Source organism: Heteronotia binoei, chromosome 14 (genome assembly GCF_032191835.1).
Source record: "Heteronotia binoei isolate CCM8104 ecotype False Entrance Well chromosome 14, APGP_CSIRO_Hbin_v1, whole genome shotgun sequence".
NCBI classification, from domain to species: domain Eukaryota; kingdom Metazoa; phylum Chordata; class Lepidosauria; order Squamata; family Gekkonidae; genus Heteronotia; species Heteronotia binoei.
Window position 1 is genome coordinate 32,802,536 of NC_083236.1, and position 23,266 is coordinate 32,825,801.

A 23,266-nucleotide genomic window follows, 5' to 3' on the forward strand; every position below is an offset into this window, starting at 1 on the left:
TGTAAGCTCCAGGAGGATTGGCTACATCAGGAAGGTGTGGCCTAATATGCAAAGGAGTTCCTGCTACAAAAAAGCCCTGGGGATACCACAGGAAATACCTCCATGTGGAATCTCTGCCACCACCCACGGGAGCAGAATGGCCACTCATCTCCATGTGGAAGTGGCCATAGACTCATCCCATTGCCCCTTCATAAGCAAAAAAGAATCCAGCACCTACTCACCCCCTTGGAACAACTTTTTCAAATGCAGAATCTTCCCCTTCCTAAAATTAAATAGCAAACAACTGGAAATTCCCTCCAAAGTGGCATTTGCAGGCAGTTACCTGCAGTAAAGCTTTGCACACATGTCCTTCCCATCGCTGCCACCATATGATGATTGCCCAGGGTCCCTCACTCTTTCTCTCCTCACCCCCTTCAGAGAGTAGAGCTGCCTGGGTGAGGGTGCTCCCCAAAAATTCCCACCCACCCCTTGTGGGATTCTCCTTGTTTCCCCCCCAAAAAACCTATAGGACAGAGATGCACAAATTTTACAAACATTTGTATCAGACAGTCCAAAATACTGGGCACAGACACTATTACTGGCAATGAAAGCAGAGCTGAAAAGAAGCAGCAAGAAAGAGATGAGTCATAATGAGGTATCTTGTGGGGGAACCGCAGAGATCAGGGCTTAGATGCCCCAAACCCCAAGCTCTGCACAGGTGCCAACTTCCAGTTTTAACAACAGAAAGCTACTTGTCAGACCAAAGACAAACCAAAGACTCCATCTTGAAAGAAAACCAGGGATATCTGGAGCCTTACCTCTGTCCATTTCCCATTTACTTCCATAAATAAGACACAGAAGGGGTCAGATTTAGAAGTGACATCTCTGTCCAGAAGATTTTGACCACACACAGACAATTCCACTTTGCAGACGCAGTACTGGGGCCCCACGGGCACAGAAGGAGCTGGGCTTACGGTGTACGCCATCGACTCAGGCAGCAGCAGCTCCCGACAATCTGCAAGAGACAAAAAGGAGAAGGCATCAAATAAGGAAAGAATCTAAGAGATGCCTTCTTCTCAAGAGATGGCATAGCACTTGCCACAGGAGATGGTATAATGGCCAAAAGCATGAGCAGAGAAGTCCCTAGTTCAACTCTCCAGGGCTTTTTTTTTTGTAGAAAAAGCCCAGCAGGAATTCATTTGCATATTAGGCCCTGGGATCACCATTGTTTCACACAGGGCTTTTGTTGCAGAAAAAGCATAGCAGGAACTCATTTGCATATTAGGCCACACCCTCTGATGCCAAGCCAGCTGGAACTATGTTCCTGTGCATTCACGCTCAAAGAAAGCCCTGCAACTCTCCATGCCTTTACAAGCTCATTAGGTGGCTTCTGACAAGCCGCTATCTTCAGCCTCTGCTATGTAATACGGTGATCACAATATGGGCCTGTCTTACAGGGCTATTGTAGAGAGTACTGAAATAATGGTTTGTGGTAGGATTTAGTGCCACAAGAACAAGCATGTGAAGCTTAGTGCTAGTATACTCACTCTTCCCTGAGACACCAGATAGTTATTTTCTGGGTTCTGATAGGGCCCCCAACCTTGTTTAACCTGTAGGCACTCCTGGAATTTTAAGAACAGATAGTGGGCATGGCACCAAAATAGCTGCCATGGAGGCTAAATCCACTGACAAAATTTTGGGAAGTTCCAAGCCAACTATCCTGTGATGAAGGCAGCCAAATGATTGCTCCATGCCTCTTGGGCTCTTCTGAAGCACTTTCTGTAGAAAATTGACTGGAGGTTTGTTTTGTAAAAACTGCAATGAAGGGAACATAACTGGTTGGTGCCAGGGTGCACATGGGTACCATACTTGGGAAGGGGGGATAGCATGATAAACTGCAGCCCCTCTGCTCTCATTCTCAAAATGAAATAATCTTTACATTGGACCTGGCCAGTACAAAGGATGCATTTTTCAACACATTAAGCACAACTGCTAAGCAAGTTTTCACACATCACACCGTATCAAAGAGTTTCGCCACTAAATCTGCATTCAATAGGTGAGGCAACCAGTCTTGACTTTGCACGATATGCCTGTTTGCAAGTATGTGAGTAGAAAGCACAAGTTTGGTTTATTATTTTTTTTTAAATCCACACATCTGAGAATGAACTACACAAAGAAGTCCTAAGTATTCTCATTGCTCCTTCAAGGAATGGCTTTCCACCTGCTTATTTTGAAGAAGGAAAAGAGAAGAGATTGGAGTTATACCCAGAGTTAAAAAACAAAACAAAAACCAGAAATGCAAAAGAATGCTGTTTCGGCTGGCTTGGCATCAGGGGGTGTGGTCTAATATGCAAATAAGTTCCTGCTGGGCTTTTTCTGCAAAAAAAAGGCCCTGATTATACCCCACCCATCATTCAGAATCTCAGAGCAGTTTACAATCTCCTTCCTTTCCTCTCCCCACAACAGACTCCTTGTGAGGTAGGTAAGGCTGAAACAGCTCTTTCAAGAACTGCTCTTGAGAAAACAGCTCAGAGAGAACTGTCACTGACCCAAGGTCACCCAGCTGACTGCATATGGAAAAGATTGGGAAATCAAAACCAGTTCTCCCAGATTAGAGTCTGTGCTCTTAACCACTACATCAAACTGCCTCTGTAATCACAAACTGAGACTATAATCACAACCAGAAGCAATGTAAGGCTGGGGGGAAAACAAGGTGCCTTTCCCCACCATAGCCAAGTGGGCTATGTTGATCGTTCAGCCATCTGAACTGGCAGAAGAGACCAGAGGCAGTAGCCACCCACCCTCACAGACCATCCAAGATCTGTTTTATATCTTCATCTCTGCAACAGAGGGACAGCTGGAAGAACCCTTACACTATAATTCACAGGGCTGCCACTGCCTCCAGCTTAAAACTTTAAGCATCACCCTTCCCCAGTGCAGTGAACCATGTGTCCTTCCATATGGCCGAGCATTAAATCTGATTTACAGATTCTTTCTATTTGCAAAAGGCATGAATGGCCAAGAGCACACATACTCTCTGACTCTCTCTCTCTCTATCTCACACACTCACAGCTGTTGGCAGCTGTGGTCTTCATCCACTTAAGGGTCAGTGATTTATTCCAGCTTGCCTCCAACCATTCATCCACCCAGGCCTTCCCAGTTATAATTTAAATCTTTTTGCCAACTGAGAGTTGGCATTCCCATGGTTCATCTGGGAGATAAGGTCTGAAATACAGAACAACAGAATTAGCAGAATTTTGTTCAAGAGGAAAATGGCTTGCCTAAAAGACACAACCCAGAAATATACAAATAAGGCAGCTGGCCAAGATGAATCTCTGCTGAGTTGTGTGCAGTCTGTACATGTATAAATAAAGCTTTATTTTGTTTTATATTAACCTGGAGTCCTGTGATATTAAATTATGAGAGTCTCATCCTCAGGGCCACATAGTTCAATGAAGAAGGGAATGAGCCAGAATGAGCAAAACCAATTACATAGAGAAAGATGACACAAGAGGAAAAAATGATTATGTCATTCACCACAGGATTAGCTATCAGACCTCCAATTTAGGAGAAACCTTCAAGGCTGTGTTTCTACAGGCCCACTAAAGTCTCAATATATTCCAGAGTGGTATGACATGTTTCCAGCATTCTTTTAAAAAAAACAAAACCTTAAAATAGGTAGGTCCAGTCTATTTATATATCACATACTCTCTTTTTCCACTTTTGTGTAGTAGTTAAGAGCAGCAGACTCTAATCTGGAGAATCAGGTCTGATTCCCCGTTCCTCCACATGCAGCCAGCTGAGTGACTTTGGGTCAGTCACAGTTCTCTCAGAGCTCTCTCAGCCCCACCTACCTCACAGGGTGTGGAGAGAGAGAAGGGGAAGGAGACTGTAAGCCACTCTGAGACTCCAAGTGAAGGGTAGGGTATAAATCCAACCTTCTTCTGTAACAAAACCAAATTCATATCAGCCATATGAGCACAAACCTTGACTCTGAGAGAGAGGGACTGAAAGGATGGGGTTAAGAGTTGCCAAACTCCGGCTTGGGAAATTCCTGGAGACTTGGGGGTAGTGACTGAGGAGGGTGGAGTCTGGAAAGAGGAGGGAGCTCAGAGGGGAAATGGAGCTTTGCAGAGTCTGTCCTCCAAAACTGCCATTTCCTTCATGGGAACTGAACTACGTAATTCTGGGACAATTCTAGGCCTTGAGGTTGGTAACTATCCAAGAGGAAAAGGATTATCCACACAAAAATGAGCCTGCCAGGGGAGAGCAGGATATAAATATAATAAAATAAATAAAATAATAAACTGGCAAGGCTGGTGCGTGGGCGTAGGCAAAGTAGGCAGTTGCCTAGGGAGCCACCTGGCCTAGGGGGCACCACTGGGTGCCCCCTCCCAGACACATTACTTTGGTTCCTGACCACTGTCATCTTGTCTTCTCCCATCACCAAGCTGCCTTCAACAAAGCCAAGCCCCCCCCCCTCTCCCCGATGCGCAACTTGGTCTCCCACCTCATCTTATCCCGCCACCCTCCTTCCTGGCTTGGTCAGCAAGCACTTATTCTCACAATTTTTTAACAACGTATCACATTTTTTAAAAAATTAAAATTAAAAATCAGTAAACTAAAAATGTAGTTTCAAGTTTTGTGCTCTTCATTTTCCCTATATTTTTTAATAATGGGGGGAGGGGCACTAGTGGGTGATTTGCCTGGGGCGCCAGAAGCCTAGCACCGACCCTATTAAAGCTGGAAGGAAACCTGATTACATGTTGTCCATCCACCAGTCCTTCCACACATCCAGCCACTGAGTATCTGCAACTTGCAGGTAAATGATGGTGGAAAGGGTGACTTAGGGTGACTTCCCCCACCCCCAATAGGGTTTTCAAAGCTAGAGACAAACAGAGATGGTTCGTCAATGCCTGCTTCTGTGCAGCTACCTTACTATTTCTTGGTGGTCTTCCATCCAAGTACCAAGTAGGGCCAACCTTGCTTAACTTCCAAGATCTGACAAAATTGGGCTAGCCTGGGTCAGCCAGGGCAGGGTTAATAGCAACACACAGCTGGAGCAAGAGAGGCAAGGGAACACTGGACAAGGCAGGGAGGAAACTGACCCAATAGAAGAACCTGATGGGGAGTGGCAGCAGCAAGAAGGTCTTCCCGATTCCTAGATCAGCCTTGCAAATATAGAAAAACTGATCCACCCACTTGTATTTAAACAAGCCTGTTTAACTACATCAGACATTTTATGGCTCTTTGACAGCCTACAATAACCAGTTTTGACTGATAGCCTAATATGATTTTTGTACACAATAAGTGAGTAAGCAAAAAGTCTCTCCATTTATTGCCCATGGATTTCATTGGACTTTAACTACAAAGGCATTGTTTGCGATCTACAACATAGTGGATTGAATCCCATGGATTTGTTCCACTAATGGTGGTGCTTTGCCCTAACACAATAGCCCCTTGCATTGGGGAAGCCCCACCATTAGTAAAATGGATGTGCAGAAATCAATCTACAGTGCCCCATGGTGCAGAGTGGTAAAGCTGCAGTACTGCAGTTTAAACTCTGCTCATGACCTGATTTCGATCCCAGTGGAAGCTGGGTTCAGGTAACAGGCTCAAGGCTGACTCAGCCTTCCATCCTTCCGAGGTCGGTAAAATGAGTACTCAGCTTGCTGGGGGGAAAAGTGTAGATGACTGGAGAAGGCAATGGCAAACCACTCCATAAAAAGTCTGCTGTGAAAACGTTGTGAAAGCAACGTCACTCCAGAGACGGAAACGACTGGTGCTTGCACAGGGGAATACCGTTACTTTTACTTAGTCAAACCCCGAACATCTCTACATTGCATTCATTTAACTCTTAAGAGGCAATAGGGGACACATCAACACTACATTATCCCATGCTCTGCTTCCAGTGTTATTAGCTCATACACAAATTACACATTTAATATTCCTACATCCCCAGCATTAGAGCTTCCACAAGGTTAGAGATCTGAAATGCTTGGGGGGAATGAGGGGTGTGTGTGTTTTTCTCCATTCCTCCCCTCCAGGAAAAAAATATTTCCATTGAGAAATTTGGGGGAGCACTGGAAAAAACTCTTATGAATTTCTGTTTTCTTTGGAATTACAGAAATGCTTTTTCAGAGTTTTTCCTTCTCAAACCTTAAAATTGAATTGTTTTGGGGAACTAGGAAATTTTGAGGAGCATGAAAATGCCTCAAAAAAAAAACACACCTGAAATGAGTGAAATGCTTTTCAAGATAATTTTTGAAAAAGTATGGAATAGAAAATCTGAAGAATTCCAGGGAGTTCTAAAAAATTCTTATGAAATATTTTTTTCCCTTTTGGAATGGACAAAATGTACTAAGACAGCACAAGTGAAGCAGCTTGCAGCCCTCTCATTTTGATACTGGGTATATTTGCGATTTCGCTTGTAGAACACCAAGAACATACTTTTAAATTTCATAAGTGTCAATTAATAAAATTTTATATGGTTCAAAGTTATAATTTTATGTTGTTAAAGCAGCAACATAAGGTTGACATGAAAGTTAGGAATGTGTATATTTCAATTCCCCCTCCACCCAAAATCTGTTTTTTTAATTAGTTCCCCACCCCCCCAATGGCTTCAGAATTTCAGGAAATTTTACATCTCTGTATGAGGTACCACAAATCTTTGACAGACAGAAATAGAGGCTCCATTTCTGCTTTGCCTTCCCTCTGTCTTGCTATATCATTCTTTGCCAGCTCTGAAATACTGAAGAATCTTGAGCAAAACCCAAGTGATGGTACAAACCTTCAGCATGGCATACTTGACCTGTGCTCTAATGCCCATCAGGCCTGCACAAGATCTTTGCCTGCAATGTAAAGAGGACCAAATACATATCTTGGATGCGGGGCCAGCTGCTGGGGCCCAAGAGTTTTGGCAGGCCCCAGTACCACTGCCCTCTCCCACCTATATTTCTCCCCCACCACAAACCCTTCCCACCACCACCCGGCTCACAAATACTCTGCCAGTGACACCTGTAGTCCTGGCTGAACATGCTGTCCAGCACTACCAGAAAATGGTATGCAGGTGGTGCCCACTGGCAGCAGCACTTCTGGCAGCTGTGGAGGCAGCACTCCCACCATACTGCCAGGGAAAATGCTGTGGTTGCTGCAGGTGACTGTGAGCAAGAGGGGTGGGGTGGGAGGGCTTGCAAGCAGGTGGAGGGCCACAGATCAGGAGAGCAGGTCTTGAAACCTTAGGCCTTTCAGGTTCGGCCAACTCTGTACTGCCAGTCTTTGGGTCCCCTGCTTTCCAATGCACTTCAGAAACTGTGGAATATGCACTCTAGCCTGCATCCAGCGACAATGCAAATAGGTTCAGAGATAAGAGTCATCATGGTGCAGCAGCACTGAAGTAGTGTCTGCATAGGATTGCCCCAGAGCACTGTTTCTCCTCTCCCAGGACACTTCACTGTGCTGCAGCTCAGCACACTGCCAGAGACTAGTAACAGCATTAGGGCACATCTAGTGCACATTCTGAAGAATGAGCAGGTATGCAGCATGTACAATTCCTCCCCCTTTCCACCAGTCACTAGGCTCAAGTGTTAGGACCTCAAGGCCATTCTCCTTTACAAACACACCCCATCAGTTTTAAGGTGCCTGCAGAACCACCCAGGCTATGTATGTCATCTCCCCAGTTAAATTCCTTTTCAAGGACACTGTGCTTAAGGAAAGGAAGAAATAAAGCTACAAGTCACTGCCATGGAGGATACAGGCACCCTTCTTTTGTAAAATCAGGGGTGGCCAAACTGTGGCTCTTTCACACATATTGTGCAGCTCTTGAAGCTCCCACTGCCCCGTCGGCCAGCTTAGAGAAGGCATTTCTCTCTTTAGATCACTTCAGCCAGTTATCTAATCCCACTGCCCATGACGGCAGCTTGGAGAATGCATTTAAAGTTGATTTCTTTTCACTTCTCCTTCCCTCCTCCCTCCCCCATCTATTTGCCTGCCTGCCTGCCTGACCTCCTTCCTCCCTTCTTTGCAGTTCTCAAACATCAGACATTTATTCTATGTGGCTCTTATGTTAAGCAAGCTTGGCCTCCCCTGCATAAGACTATGTTTTTTCACTCGCAGCATGGCAGATTTGCCAGGCTGCACCTGGCTTTAATAACAGACTTCCAGCTGGCCAGCTCTCCTCTTTCTTAGTCACGCCCGTGGCACCATTCACCAAGCAGCCACCCCTCACCCCCACCCACATTCTGATAGAACTATCAGCTTTTGTGCTGCATTTTCTTTGTGGCACAGAAACCAATGCCACCCGAACCACGTGCCTAGCAGGGCTTCAAGAAATGGTTCGTCTCCCTCACCACATGGGGAAACTGAGGTTTCCAGAAAGCAACATGTTGTGCTAAAAGAACACACGTACACACCCCCGGCTGGGTTTAGACAATTTTGCATATGAAGAAAAAAGTAAAAACCACACATACAATAAAGTAACAACAAACCAGGATTGGGAAAGATCACAGGAAAGCAAGGGAAACACAGAAAGAAGATGAACGGAGGATAATATCAGGATTCTTCCAAAAACTTTGTGGCTGGAAGAAGGCCAAGGCAAAGAAGAAGAAGATGATATTGGATTTATATCCTGCCCTATACTCTGAATCTTAGAGTCTCAGAGCAGTCACAATTTCCTTTTACCTTCCCCTCACCCCACAACAGACACCCCGTGAGGTGGGTGAGGCTGAGAGAGCTCTTATGGCAGCTGCCCTTTCAAGGACAACTCCTACAAGAGCTATGGTTGACCCAAAGTCATTCCAGCAGCTGCAAGTGGAGAAGGGACTCAAACCCGTTTCTCTCAGATGAGTCTGGGTACTTAACCACTACAACAAACTGGCTCTCCGGAGCAAGACAGCTGTGTGAAAACTTTACACACTCAGTCCAACACTACTCTGGATTTCATTAAAGTATCTTTGAATCCCGACCAGGATGGCCTGGCTAGTCCAATCTTGTCAATCTTGGAAGCTAAACAGGGTTAACCCTGGTTAAAACTTGGATGGGAGACCAACAAGGAAATCCAGGGTTGCTACGCGGAGGCAGGCAATAGCAAAGCACCTCTCTTTTTCTCCTGTTTTGAAAACCCCATGGGCTCACCAAAGGTCAGCTGTGGAGGGATCTTTCAGTTTTGTGCCACCTCTAAACTCAGCCTCGTTGGTATTCAAAGATGGTGGTGGTGGTGGAAAGTGCCACCACTTTCCTTGAACATGAACAAGGCTGACTTCAGTGGTAACACAAGAGTCACAGGATACTTCCAAATTCACTCCCACTTGTAAAGTCAGGAAAATTATAATCTAAGGGTCCCAATTTAGCTTCTGTGGTAGGCAAGCAATACAGACATTGCCCAGTTTGACATTTGGTGCTTGCTACATTATCCCTTCTTCCTCTGCAAGTGAGACCCTGGACTGAATGGTGGCTTTACATAAACATTTAAGAATCGGCTACCTTTTGCACATACTGCTATAGAATGCTCACTGGAAGACTCATGTGAGAGAGCAATGCAAATGTGAATACAGAGTCTAAAAATCACAAGGAAGAGTACAGCTGTGAGGAGCCTGAGTTGTAAGCTTGCTCAAAACATTGGCTGGTATGACACCTGTACCACTCATGTATACAGTGCAGAAGTTAAGGTGACAGGCCTCAACTTACAACTCCCACACTGGTGCACAAGTGAATCCAGAAGTTTGATATGAAGATTTAGCCGTAATTTAGTGGAAACCAGGAAGCAAAAATGAACAGAATGCAAAGTTACTCTTTTGCTAATCTGAAAGCAAAACTATCAAGAACCAGCAAATTCAAGAACCAGCTTTGTACATTATTAGGTCCTAAACCCAATCCTATGCAATACCTGTTAAAGGATCCATGAAAGCAGGCCTCAGAAAAGACCCTGCCCAAGCCCCTTGGTAGCCACTGCCAGGCAGGAGTAGGGTTGCCAGGTCTGTGTTGGAAAATACCTGGAGACTTTGGGGGTGGATCCGGAAGAGGGTGGGGTTTGGGGAGGGGCCTCAGCATGGTACAATACCATAGAGTCCATCCTTCAAAGCAGCCATTTTCTCCAGGGGAGCTGATCTCTGCCATCTGGAGATCAGTTGCAAAAGCAGGAGATCTCCAGGCCCCACCTGGAGGCTGGCAACCCTAGGCAGGAGAAGGCCATCCTAGGTAAGATGTCTGGTGTAAAGAAGTTTAATTATGTTAGGAACTTAAATCAGACAATTCTTTAGTATCGTTCTCCCAAAATGCCATGAAAATTACCGGTGCTTGAACTATACTGTTCTGAGGCGCTGCCATTCAAATCTAAATCAGCACCTTGATTACAGTAGCAACCATTTAAAAAAAAAATCCACACATTAGCATGAGTAACAAAAAGCATCAATATGGTCTCCTTTGTGGAAGGAGACAACCTTGTAGACTTAACTAAGGGTTAGAAAGAAGCCCTCAAAGGCCGCTCCTGGATTGAAGATACAAAACAAGCGAGAAACAAAACAAGGAAGACGGAAGAACCGCCAAGATGCCAGAATCAAAACTCTCCTTGGCATTACAAGATTTTCACTGCAACACATTAACACAGCTGTTCCTCTGGAACCAAAGCTTCCTGGGACTCACCTTCAATCTTAATGGACTTTTGCAAGTTAAAGATGGAGCACATCCTGCCTCCTTGTGTGCCCGTGGAAGAGGCTTTGGACCAGTTCACAGCAAACGAGTTGGTAGGCAGGTTACACAGATCAGACCTGGCAAAGTGTGCCTTTGAAGAAAGAGCTTTGTACAAGTGAGGGAAGAAAGAGAGGTTGGAGGGGGGCAGGGAGAACGGGGCCCCAGGATGATTTTCAATATGTAATTAAGGAAAAGTAAACCTTGCTCAATGGAAACACTGAGTTACAGCATTCAAGTGGATAATCACCGTCTGTGGCCAGGCAACACAGAGTTTTTAACGGTACTAATAACACACCACATGCCTGAATGTGGATTTGGGCGTTGCTAAACGTCTAGGAGTCCTACGTTTGACTGGCTAGTGCAGCAATATTGAAAGCTATTCAGCTGTCTGCTCCTTACTACATGACTGAGGGCGAATTTACACAATCAGCCCAATCCAATGATATAACTCTTCTTGGACTGTCCAAGAAAGGAGGCTGAAGTGCCAAACAGCCATGGTGGGAGAAGGGAGGGTTGCCAAGTCCAATTCAAGAAATATCTGGGGACTTTGAGGGTGGAGCCAGGAGCAAGGGTGTGACAAGCAGAACTGAACTCCAAAGGGAGTTCTGGCCATCCCATTTAAAAGGACTGCACACCATTTAAATGCCTTCCCTCCACTGGAAATAATAAAGGATAGGGGCACCTTCTTTTGGGGCTCATAGAATTGGCCCCCCTGGTCCAATCTTCTTGAAACTTGGGAGTCTTTTCAGGAGAACCTTTGGATGCTATGTGGAAAATTTGGCACCTCTATCTCAAACCCCTACCCCCCCCCCAGAGCTCCAGATACCCACAGATCAATTCTCCATTATACCCTATGGGAATAAGTCTCCATAGGGAATAATGGAGTGCCCAGCAGACGCTTCCCTCCCCCCCCCCCCGCTTTCTGATGATCCTGAAGCAGGGGGAGGGCCTCCAAACCAGGGGATCCCCTGCCCCCACCTGGGGATTGGCAACCCTAATCTAGTCTGATGCCATATACTGTTGCCATAGGCTGATACAGGGGACAGTGTCTTCTCTTCCAACAATAATATGGATGGAATATTCTGACAGCCCCACAGAAAGAACCAGATCAGCAAAGTACATGATTTAAAAAAGAGAATAGGTTGTCTAGGCTATGAAAACACAAGGCCTTCAAAAGTCCCCCGGGCATACCATGGAAACGAGCACTGAAGATATTTCCGTAAATTCTCTCACTCATTCGAAATATCAGAATGGTACTTAGGCGGTCTCTATAGCAATAAGCTGCAGCAAGTAACAGCTTCTATGCATCTGACACTATCCAACCAAATCGGATCCCCTGCTGACAATGCCTAAGTCTACATTTTAAGGCTTCATTCACATAGGGATGGGTGGGAGTTGTTCATCAGGTAAAAGGAATGCCCAGATAGAGAGGGATACAGACACACACATTCCAGTGAAGTCACTGTTCTAAGAAGAGACAACTCACACTTTATGGCCAATGATTAAGAGAGCTCATGTGACTAATGCCTCAAAGCAGCCAACCTGCCTCTCTCCTCTGTAATGACCAATCAGTTTAAGCAAAAAAAAAAAAAAAATGAGACATCATCACCTTGCCTTAATCTCTGCCCCATAAAACAGAAGCCAAGTCCAGCAGGAAGACAATGCTCAGTGCAAGAACAGAACAGCACTCCTTTACAAGCCTTCTGTTTCTCAATACTAGACAGCTTAGATGCTTTTTCCTCCACCAGCACAATATTATTTTAACTTGCGGAAATATGACTATTTCCAAGGCACTAATTCCTTGTAAATTAAGTAACTCACAGATCTTGCCTGCCCTGGGAAGACACGATCTCCAGATCTGCAGGTTCCACTTTAGAGTTGCCAAGTTTGTGTTGGAAAATACATGGAGACTTTAGGTGGTGGATCTGGGAGAGTGGATAGTTGGAGGAGGGGAGGGGCCTCAGCATGGTCCAGTGCCCTAAAGTCCACCCTTCAAAGCAGCCATTTTCTCCAGGGGAACTGATCTTTGCCAGCTGGAGATCAGCTGTAAAAGCAGGAGATCTCCAGGCCCCACCTGGAGGTTGGCAACCCTTGAAGTTTACTTAAATTGTGCCAAACTGGGGCCAAATGTGACTGACTCAGCCATCACCTTGTGCCCCATTCAGTATAATGTATACTGAACAACGTGCAAGGTTATATATAAATGCAGATCTTACAGAAGAAATGATAATCAGCAAAGGTACAAGGCAAGGTTGTCCGCTTTCACCATTGTTGTTTATAATGACTCTTGAAACCTTATTGATGCAAATACAAGATGATGAAGAAATTGAAGGAACGAGAATTAAAGGATTTTCCTATAAATATAGAGCATTTGCAGATGATATAATGTTTATAAATGAAAATCCTATGCAAATAACACCTTTGTTGTTAGCCAAAATACAAGATTTTGGAGAATTGGTGGGACTTTATGTTAATAAAGAAAAGTCAAAAATTGTGTGTAAAAATATGCAACTAAGTAAACAAAGGGAATTGCAGAGATTAACGGGATGTGAAGTTACCCCTAAAGTAAAATATTTGGGCGTGGAAATAACAATGAAGAATATTGATTTGTTTAAAAACAATTATGAAAAGTTATGGCGTAAAATGGACGAAGATATGATAAAATGGAACAAACTTAATTTGTCACTGCTTGGTAGAATACCTGCAATTAAGATGAACATTTTGCCGAGAATAATGTATTTGTTTCAAACTATTCAGCTTGTGAAAGACAGTAAACAATTTAATAAATGGCAAAGAAAGATTTCAGAATTTGTATGGGCCGGGGAAAAAACGATTAAAATGAAAGTTTTAACAGATGCTAAAGAAAGAGGAGTATTTCAACTACCAGATTTAAGATTATATCATGAAGCAGTTTGTCTAGTGTGGATAAAAGATTGGGTGACGCTGTTGAATAAAAAACTTTTAACGTTGGAAGGTCATGGAAATAAATTCGGCTGGCACACTTATATTCAAGAGATTTCTAAGATCTTGGGATACGAATTTAACAAAGTTGCAGAGACTTTTCTGTTGGGATTACAAATGGAAACATTTCCAAAAGGAGATAGAACTTTAATTTGGTACTTGCTCTCAGCTGCTAGGACATTGCATGCGCAGTTGTGGAAGCAAGAAAAAATACCAGAAAAATGGGATTGGATTGTAAAAGTTATGACATGGAGTGAAATGGACAAGTTAACAAGGACCTTAAGAGACTATGATTTAGAAGCATTTAAGATGGAGTGGGAAAAGTTCAGAAGATACGTAGAAAAAGAGTGGAAAATAAAAGGACATTCGACAATTTTTGATAATGACTAAGTACAAGAGGGAGGAGGATATTAATTTTGGTTCTTATTAATCAAGGGTACCTTTAATATTAAGATTTTAAATATATAACACCGGCGGGGGTCAAGTAACGGGGGGAGAGGTGGGTAGAAAGTAATATATGGGATAGATTTAATAAAAGTAATTATTAATGAAGTAAGAAATTGAAATTTATTACCATATGTTACTAATAAAATTGTTTGAAACTACCATGTGCCCCATTCAGGCCTGTAAATTCATGGCCACAAAGATGTTGGCGGTGACCCTCCACCTTCCCATGCTCACTTTTCCAGGTAAAAAAAGTATAGACTGCCCAGGTTGGCTCTCAGGGGCACCTATACAAATCCCCTTTTGCCCAGCAAGTGCAAGTCCGACTTAGGAAATATCTGGCAACTTTGGGGGTAGAGCCAAGAGCAAGATTGTGACAAGCACAGCTGAACTCCAAAGGCAGTTCTGGCCATCACATTTAAAGGGACCATGCTCCTTTTAAATGCCTTCCCTTCGTTGGGAAGCACTTGACCATTGTGTGGATTTACAGCCTCTCCATGGCAACTCCTGTGAAAAAACAAAACAGGGGCCTGGTTCAGACTGGAACCATGGAATAAGCTTGTGTCTAGCACAATGCAAATGGGATAGGAAGAGCTGCATTTGATGAAAAACAGAGAAATTAATGGATTATAGCTGTATTTTAAAGCACATATTTACTCAAGTAGGACATGGGGGAGGATATTACTGGTGTATATTATATATGGAGGCCTGTAATAGTTCACAGTGGGATTATGTTTGAAATATCTTCTCAGAGATAATTTCTTCTTCTCTCTCTCTCTGGCACCATTCACTCACTCAGGCTCATACTCCATGTAACTACTATTCCCCCACTCTTTTAAATGGACTCAGTAAGCTGTAAGTGGAAGCAGAGTAAGGCAGCATGAATAGAGGCTGCTTTTAATCCTTCCTTAACATCTTTTGCAATTTAATGTCACATAAACTCTGGATAGTAATGGGAAGCAGATTCCCAGCCCCCACCCCATGGCCCTTTTGTGCACCACCCAGTTTTTCCTTGTCTTTCCCATGATCCTTCCTAAATATGTTTTGCTGCAATGTTTTGGGAATGATAATAGAACAGAAGACATTGCCACGTGGGCAAGAAAGTCCAGATTTCCCTGGGATAATGGGAGGAGGAGTGTCACATGTGCCACATCAATGTCACTTCTGGGTAAAGACCCAGAAATGCCATTACGATAGCACTGTCTGCATTGCCAAGTCATTTCAAGGGGAAACCTGGAAGTGATGCAGGTTGTCTCTAGGTATTGCCCTGACCTGGATTGCCCAGGCTAGAATGATCTCATCACATCTCAGAAGCTAACTGGGGTCAGCCCGGATCAGTATTTGGATGGGAGACCTCCAAGGAAGGTCATTATGCAGAGGCAGGTATTGGGGGGGGGGTATTTGTGAATTTCCTGCATTGTGCAGGGTGCTGGACTAGATGACCTTGGAGGCCCCTTCCAACTCTATGATTCTATTCTAAGTGATGGCAAACCATCTCTGAAGATCTCTTGCTTTTAAAATCCTACTGGGTCACCCATCAGTTGGCAACCACTTGACGCCATTTTCCACCACCATTACAACCTATGTGACTTCCCTAGAAGTGATGCAGTGACACAAACAATGTCACATATCCTCATCCCAAACTTTCCCACCAGTTGTCTGGCTCAGCCCGGCAGCCCTACATCACGGTGTCAAGCAACACTCAAGGAATTTCCCTAAAGACAACTATGTAAGACTGGGAGAATACCTAGTGAGTCGCCTCATGTAGCCATGTTGCTCCTCACCCATTCCACCTCCGCTCCACCAAGCAAGTGCAGGGAGAAACAGAGTGCATGTAGGAATTCACCCACCATCAATGGACAGCTGAAAAGCCTACCAGTTCCCAGGTCAGCCTTTCCCCCCTCCAGCTTCTTGGAGATTTTTTTTTAAAGAATTGTAACTGACATGCTGATACACTATTATACCAGTATGTTAAGCACCTTTTTTAAAAGTTCAGAAAAGCATAAAATAGTTACCACAGGGACTGGGGCAAGGAAAAGGAGGGGAAACCCGCTACTTGCAAGCCTCGTGACTGCTGCTCTACTAGGGTTGCCAAGTCCAATTTAAGAAATATCTGGGGACTTTGGGGGTGGAGCCAGGAGACATTGGGGGCGGAGCCAAGAGCAAGGGTGTGAGAAGCATAATTGAACTTCAAGGGAGTTCTGGCCATCACATTTAAAGGGACTGCACAAATTTTTAAATGCATTCCTTCCATAGGAAATAATGAAGGATAGGGGCACCTTCTTTTGGGGCTCATAGAATTGGACCCCCTGGTCCAATCTTTTTGAAACTTGGTAGGTATTTTGGGGAGAGGCACTAGATGCTATACTGAAAATTTGGTGCCTCTATCTCAAAAAACAGCCCCCTCAGAGCCCCCGATACCTGCGGTTCAATTCCCCATCATTCCCTATGGGAATCGTTCATGGAGGTGCATGATGGCTCTGGGGGCGGGGCTTCCCCCGCTGGCCAGCTGGCTGGGGGAGGGGGGAAGCCTGTAAAACTGGGGGATCCCCCTCTGGGACCTGGGGATTGGGAAGCCTATGCTCTACATGGGCAGCCATAGAAACAAATGGGCTTCAACAGGAAATAAGTGCTATGTGGGAAAAGCCTATAAATGCCCCCAACAGCTACTTTTTCTCCTGCCCCATATCCTTCTCTTCCACAGCTAAAGAACCAGGTTAAGGAAGGGTAATTCTGAAGGGCTACTCCAGCTCATAGGCTGCCCTAGCCTGCTTTAGACCTTTTTCAAACACACATACACATTAGAGAGAATGACAGAAGGCAAAATAATACTTTGTTTGGAATCTCAGTCTTATCCATCTTAATTTTTTAAAATTAATATTACAGTGTATAAGAACATTAACCTACTAGTTGACAGCTACTGGCATAGTACTGTCTCTTCCCACCTCTATTTTCACTGGGACCTCTATTAGAGGGCCTACTGTTTAAGCTCCTGAAATTTTTGTGAACATTCCAATAATGTCTCAGCAGCCAAGCTAATTTGAATCAACCAAAGCCTTACTCATGTTGCCACAGCGAAATCAAATGCAGCAGCCTCAGACACACCTCATGTTTTCTATTGAGTTTATGCAAACTAAGTTGGAAGCAATTTAGCAAAGCCACAACTTTTCTGCAATCCCACAGATTCCTTGCTTAATTTTCATACCTCATCTGACTCTTCAGACTGATAGAAAGGTCCCTAAAATGTGCCCATAACCAAAGAAAGAGGTTTTGTCAGTCCCGTCAGATTTGATTTCCTGGATCAGACATGCTGAAATTTAAGACCATCATGGAGATAAAATTAGCAACTCAAGCTGGGACAAGGAACACCTGTCCCCCTGATGAGTGAGGGAGAATCTTTCAGCCAGTCAAAACTTCCTTAAGTCTTGGTCACGCTCCTCTGAGTCTTACCCTGCTCAAGAGCAACAGGGAGGAATCCTACCCTTTCCCTCCCAATCTACTGAGCAAAGCGTGAAGCCTTCCTTCCAGCCTAAAGAGCCTTTCCTCCCACTTAAGTGGCTCTCCCACTGGAGGAAAAACCACTTCACTTGGAGAAAAGCTTCACGCTTTGCACAGCAGAATAGTAATGCAGGGTTAGGATCCGCTCCCACAGGACAGCAATCATGCTTTTCCATACACAGTCCTTAGTTTCCTCTGCCTGATCAGGGTCCACAGGAGAGCTGAGTGCACCCAAGCAGGGCTGGAAAAAGGGCTCGAGATCTCAAAATGGATGATTTGGAGCAGGGGAAAAAATATGTCCTGCAATTTTCACCACATTACAGTCAGGATGCTAACCAGAGAGCAAATGGAAATCTGTTCTAGAGGGACACTTCATATCTCTTGTCCATCCTGCTAGCTCTCTGACATCATGGGACATCAAGCCAACAAATGCTACCCAGTAAAGCTACCTGAGAGCAATCCTTGTGGATGAAAGGGGGGGGGGGGGAAGCTCAGCAAATGAGGTGAGAAACCTCTAAAGAAAGGCTGTATCATGAAGCATAGCAAGGCACTGCTATACGGCCAGTTGTCTGGAGTGCGTCCGAGGCTTATTCCAACCCAGAAGAAAATGCTCCAAAGTGGCTTTCGCAAGGGGGAGGTTAAAATACATCCCCACAATGAAAGCACGAGCATGTAACATGTAGTGAGATCCTTAAGAGCAGGCCTTGAATTCAGAAGAAGCTCACAGGAGCACAGCTCCTGAACCTTTCCGAAGGTTCCCCCTCCTCCTCCCCACCTACCTACCTTGTCCATTGAATAGTTTGGTGCAGCTGCATAACAATCCCTGGATTAGGAGAGAGGGCAGCAGGCAACCACCATGGGCTTTGCCACACCAGCAGCCCTCATTAACCCCTGGCACCACCCTTTCTCCACTTCTTATGTGATTTTGGGTGGCAAGTGGCTTGCTGGCCTTTTGACTGCGGGGAGGGGGCAGCCAAGGAGAATCCCAGGTGAACAAGGCCTGCTTGGGCTGGCTGGATCTCTAGCCAGCCCAAACAGGTTTCACTCGCCAGGGGCTCTCCTTTCTTGCCAGCCCAAACAGGTCTCACTCACCAAGGGCTCTCCTTTCTTGCATCGAATTGCTGTTGGCTGGTGGGGGGTGGGGGTGGCATATGCTAATGAGCTCCACCACCTATTTTTCTATAAAACGACCCCTGCTTAAGAGTAATACACTGAGAGTAACACCACTCCCATAAAAGATGCCCATATGTGGAAGGTGCGGTGGGGGGAGGGGTCAGGATGCTGAATGTTTCCAAAGTCTCGCACTGCCAGCGTTCCCACAACAGACAGAATTCTCTCTGCCCTTGCAGTCTCGCCTGCCAGAACACTGTGCATTCTGCTAAAGAACAAGAAAAGGCTGTGCTTGTGTTTTTTTCAAAAAATAAGTATTTACAGGTTTGCTGTCCAATCCAGTCCTGCTTAAAATAACTGGATGGGAGTGAAGGCTTTGCCGCCCAGGAAGCTTAATGTTTCCTTAATGGCTGCTTAATATGCAGGGGAGGGGCGGGGCTGAGATGATGAGCACTCAATAGATTGGTGAAGGTAGGGCTGGAGGGACTTGGCCAAAGAGGTGCAGGATCTCTCTCTTTGACGCTCCATTGCAGGACATGGATTAGATTAAAATTATATCCTAGCATAAGTGTTGGTAACTCCATTTGGGGGAATTCCCGGAGATTCAGGGGCGGGAATGTGGAACTTGTAAAGAGGAGGGAGCTCAGTAGGATGTAATGCATACAGTTCGCCCTTCACTCTGCTATTTCCTCCAGGGAAGCTGACTTCTGGAAGTCAGTTGCAATCCCAAGGGAATGCCATGCCCCATCTGGAGGCTGGAAACAGCCCTATGTAACCCTGCCTGTACCTCATACGAAACATCTAGCAGTTAGAAAGAATACACAAAATGCAATGTTTAAAAAAATCACAGTGGTATAACTAAAAACAGAGCCAGGGGCCATAACCTTATCTCCCAGTGACATAATATTTAAACACGCAGCCTCCCCCCAAAGTGAAACTGATGGGCACGAGATTCAGAACAAACCAAAGCACTTCTTATTGTACACAGGGTTGCCAACCTCCAGATTAGGAGTGGTCAAACTGTGGCTCAGGAGCCACATGTAGCTCTTTCAACTTGGAGAAGGCATTTGCTTCTTTAAATCACTTCTCCAAGCCAAACCAGCCAGCCAGCAGCTTGGAGAATGCATTTAAAGTTGCTTTCTTTCCTGCTCTACCTCCCTCCTCCATCCCTCCATCTATTTGCGTGCTTGCCTGCCTGCCTGCCTTCCTTCCCTCAAAACGTGATGTTCATGTCTTGTGGCTCTCAAACATCTGATTTTTATTCTGTATGGCTCTTACGTTAAGCAAGTTTGGCCACACCTGCTCCAGGTGGTACCTGGAGATCTCCCACTATTACAACTGATCTCCAGACAACCAAGATCAGTTCCTCTGGAGAAAATGGCTGCTTTGGAAGGCAGCCTTTATGGCACTATACTCTCCTGGGAACCCTCCCCTCCCCAGGCTCCACCCCCAACATCTCCATCCCAGAGCTGGCAACCCTATATACTGATGGCTTGTGGAATTCACTTCCATGGGATCTGGTAAGAGCCATGATTTTACATGGATTTACAAGGGGATTCAACAAGGAGAAGGCCACTGGTATTTATTGCCCACAACAACTAGATGGGGTCCCCACGTTCAGAGACAGTAAGCTTTTAAATGCTTGTGTTAAGAACAGGGCCTTTTTTAAAAGCAGGAATGCTCAATAACACAGTTCTGGCTGGCTTGGTGTCAGAGTGTGTGGCCTAAGTAATATGCAAAAGAGTTCCTGCTGGGCTTTTCTACCAAAAGAACTTTGGTTAAGAAGCAACACCAAGGGAAGTCTTCACAGCCATGCTTGCCTGTAGGTCTTCTAGGGTTTCTAGCTGGCCACTGTGTGGAACAAGATGGTCAAATGGCTGGCTACACATCTGTTCTTATCAGGACAAACAGCTCCATCCAAGTCTGTTTACACACTACAATGGACACAGTGGAAACAAGCTCTGATTTCAACCCAAAAGGAAGTCAGCAGAGGGACTCCAGTAAAAGTTTGCTGAAAAAGAAATGTCATGTATTTATTCAGAACTCTTGTATGCCACTTTTCCAGACTCTGCTCCAGGCAGCTCAGGACAATAAAAGAACAATGAAACTATAAAAATAACCACACCAATGAAAACATATCTATAAAACAAGCCAAGTTAAATTTAAAAAACCATGCTAATCTAAATAGCCAATAAAAGCAACCCAGGGCATAATGTGCATAATGTCAGTCTTAAAGTGCATGGGGTGGGGGAAACAACCTGTGTTAGTCTGTAGTTAGGGCTGCCAACCTCCAGGAAGGAACTGGAGTTTTCCCAGAATTATGCGAGTCTCCAGACAAGTCTCCCCATAGTAAATGGCACCTTCAGAGGGCAGACTTTATCACATCACTACTGATGTGATAAACATCATGAAACTTCACTCTCCCCTGGCTCCATCCTCCACATCTCCAGGAATTTCCCAACCTGGAGTTGGCAACTTTATATGCAGGTGTAGAACAAAACTCGTGTCCAGTAGCACCTTAAAGACCAACCAAAATTACCAGGGTATAAAGATCTCATGAGTCAAAGCCTACTCTGACAACCAGATCTTCATCCTATCTGATGAAATGAGCTTCGATTCATGAAAGCTCATAACTGGGAACATGTTGTTGGTCTTCAAAGTGCTATAGCTAAACTTACATCAATAAAACAATCCTCAGGCTAGGAGCAGACCATAAAACAGCCTTTTAAAAGACAGCAAAGAAACAGGTGGACAACCGACTTGCTGCCTAGTAGGATTGCCTCCACATCTCCCTCATACTCTGATTACATATCTGCAACTCCAACAGAAATACTGCAAGTCTCCAGTGCTCTCCTTCTTCCCTGCAAAGGAAATAAAACCCTGCAGCATTATGCAACAACTCTATATTAATGCTCAAAAGTCACACAACAAACTGAAATGGAAGCACCTCTTCCTGCTTTCTCTAGGATTGGGGGAGGGGGGCTCTAGGTGTTTGACCCTCAAACCTTGATTCTGAAAGGCTCCAGAGGAACAGGGAAGTGTAATCTCATTAACTGCGCTCAAAGCACCCCCTTCGCCACGGTGCCGCCAGTCGTATGTAGCTAATGACAATATTTGGCACCAACAGAGCATGCCTTTTATGTGCAAATGGCTCAATGGGCATTAACAAATTAAACACACGCATGCACACCCACTCCTCTCCCTGGTGGCAGGTGAACACTGTAATTAGGATGTTGAACGCAAAACCGATGGAATGCATTCACAAGCGCAATGCCAGCGCGAAAAGAACAGCTTGTGAATACCAACAGGGCTGCTGCTGTTTCACGAGATGCAGGGGGAAGTGGAGAGAGGTTCTCTGTTTTCACAACAGGTCGGCCCTTGCCTTTGCTATGCTGTTGCAGGGCATTTTTATGCGCATGAATGCATCCATGTGCATCTGTGAGCCTCCACCAATCACAACCGATGGGTACACGTCTGACAAAATGCTTGTTGACGAGGAACACAGAACGGGAGCCAGACAGGGGCAGGAAGGTTCCAGAGTTCAGCAAACTCAGAATGCGCCAGGTTGCCTTCTCTTCAAAACATTATTGCTCTCTCTGGCACATACGCACACAAGCACAGACTGTTATATATATAACCCATGAAAAGCCAAACAAGTTAGATGACTTTGTCAGTTCTTAGGCAAAATAGTATTTTATAACTGTGCCTACAAATCTCTCAGAAAATGTCAAAAGCTTGCCTTGGGACCTTCGTCTGGAGACCTTGATCAGAAAAGGATGCCAGACTTAAAACAAGGAGCCTGAGGGATGGTTTATACAATCAGATGAATCAAGGTGAAGCTATTTCTTCAGAACCAACCCCCCCACACCTCTCACACACACACATTTGCATCCTACTCTTTCTCCCCTGAGCTCAGAGCAGCTGATGTGCTTCTCCCTTCCTCATTCTCCCCTTCACAACAACCCTGTGAAGTGGGCTGAATTGAGAGAGATTGGTCCCAGGTCACCTAACAAGCGTCCACAGCAGAGTGGGGATTTGAAGGCAGACACACCAGCCATGGCAGCCGTTCTACATCAGAACGTACAAGAAAGAGCTGAGGTTTAAATTCTCTGTCCTATTCACTGGACATACAGAACTAGCATTTCAGTGAAAGGCAGTGTCCAGGGTTACACTTCCCAAATTACCTCTGAGGCAACAGAGGCCTCTAGACAGTGCTGAGGGAATCCTCCAGGGAGAACCGGCAGGAGCCCTATGTGATGCCGCAGGAGCGACTTCCCAGCTTACCACAATACCCAGAGACGTCAGGCAAGCTAGGAGCCAGCCAACAACCAACCCCCACTACCAAGGCCAGCAGCAGAGGCACAAGGCAACAAGGCTTGGTAAGCAGAAGGTCCCAGGTTCAATCCCTGGCATCTCCAACTAAAAAGGGTCCAGGCAAGTAGGTGTGAAAAACCTCAGCTTGAGACCCTGGAGAGCCGCTGCCAGTCTGAGAAGACAATACTGACTTTGATGGACCAAGGGGCTGATTCAATATAAGGCAGCTTCATATGTTCAAGGCTGTAAGAGGAGCAGCCAAACCTGCCACAAG

The 23,266-nt window shown here is 45.1% G+C and overlaps 1 protein-coding gene across 2 annotated transcripts in view; it reads right to left on the bottom strand.

Annotated features, from left to right (window-relative positions):
• CPNE2 (copine 2) overlaps positions 1-23,266 on the bottom strand; it is a 147,533-nt gene that overhangs the window by 114,905 nt on the left and 9,362 nt on the right. For both annotated transcript variants that reach the window (XM_060253957.1, XM_060253958.1), the window contains exon 2: positions 798-994. In XM_060253957.1, coding sequence (XP_060109940.1) covers positions 798-965 — 168 coding nt within the window. In that variant the 5' untranslated portion in view covers positions 966-994. The remainder of the gene's footprint in view (positions 1-797; positions 995-23,266) is intronic.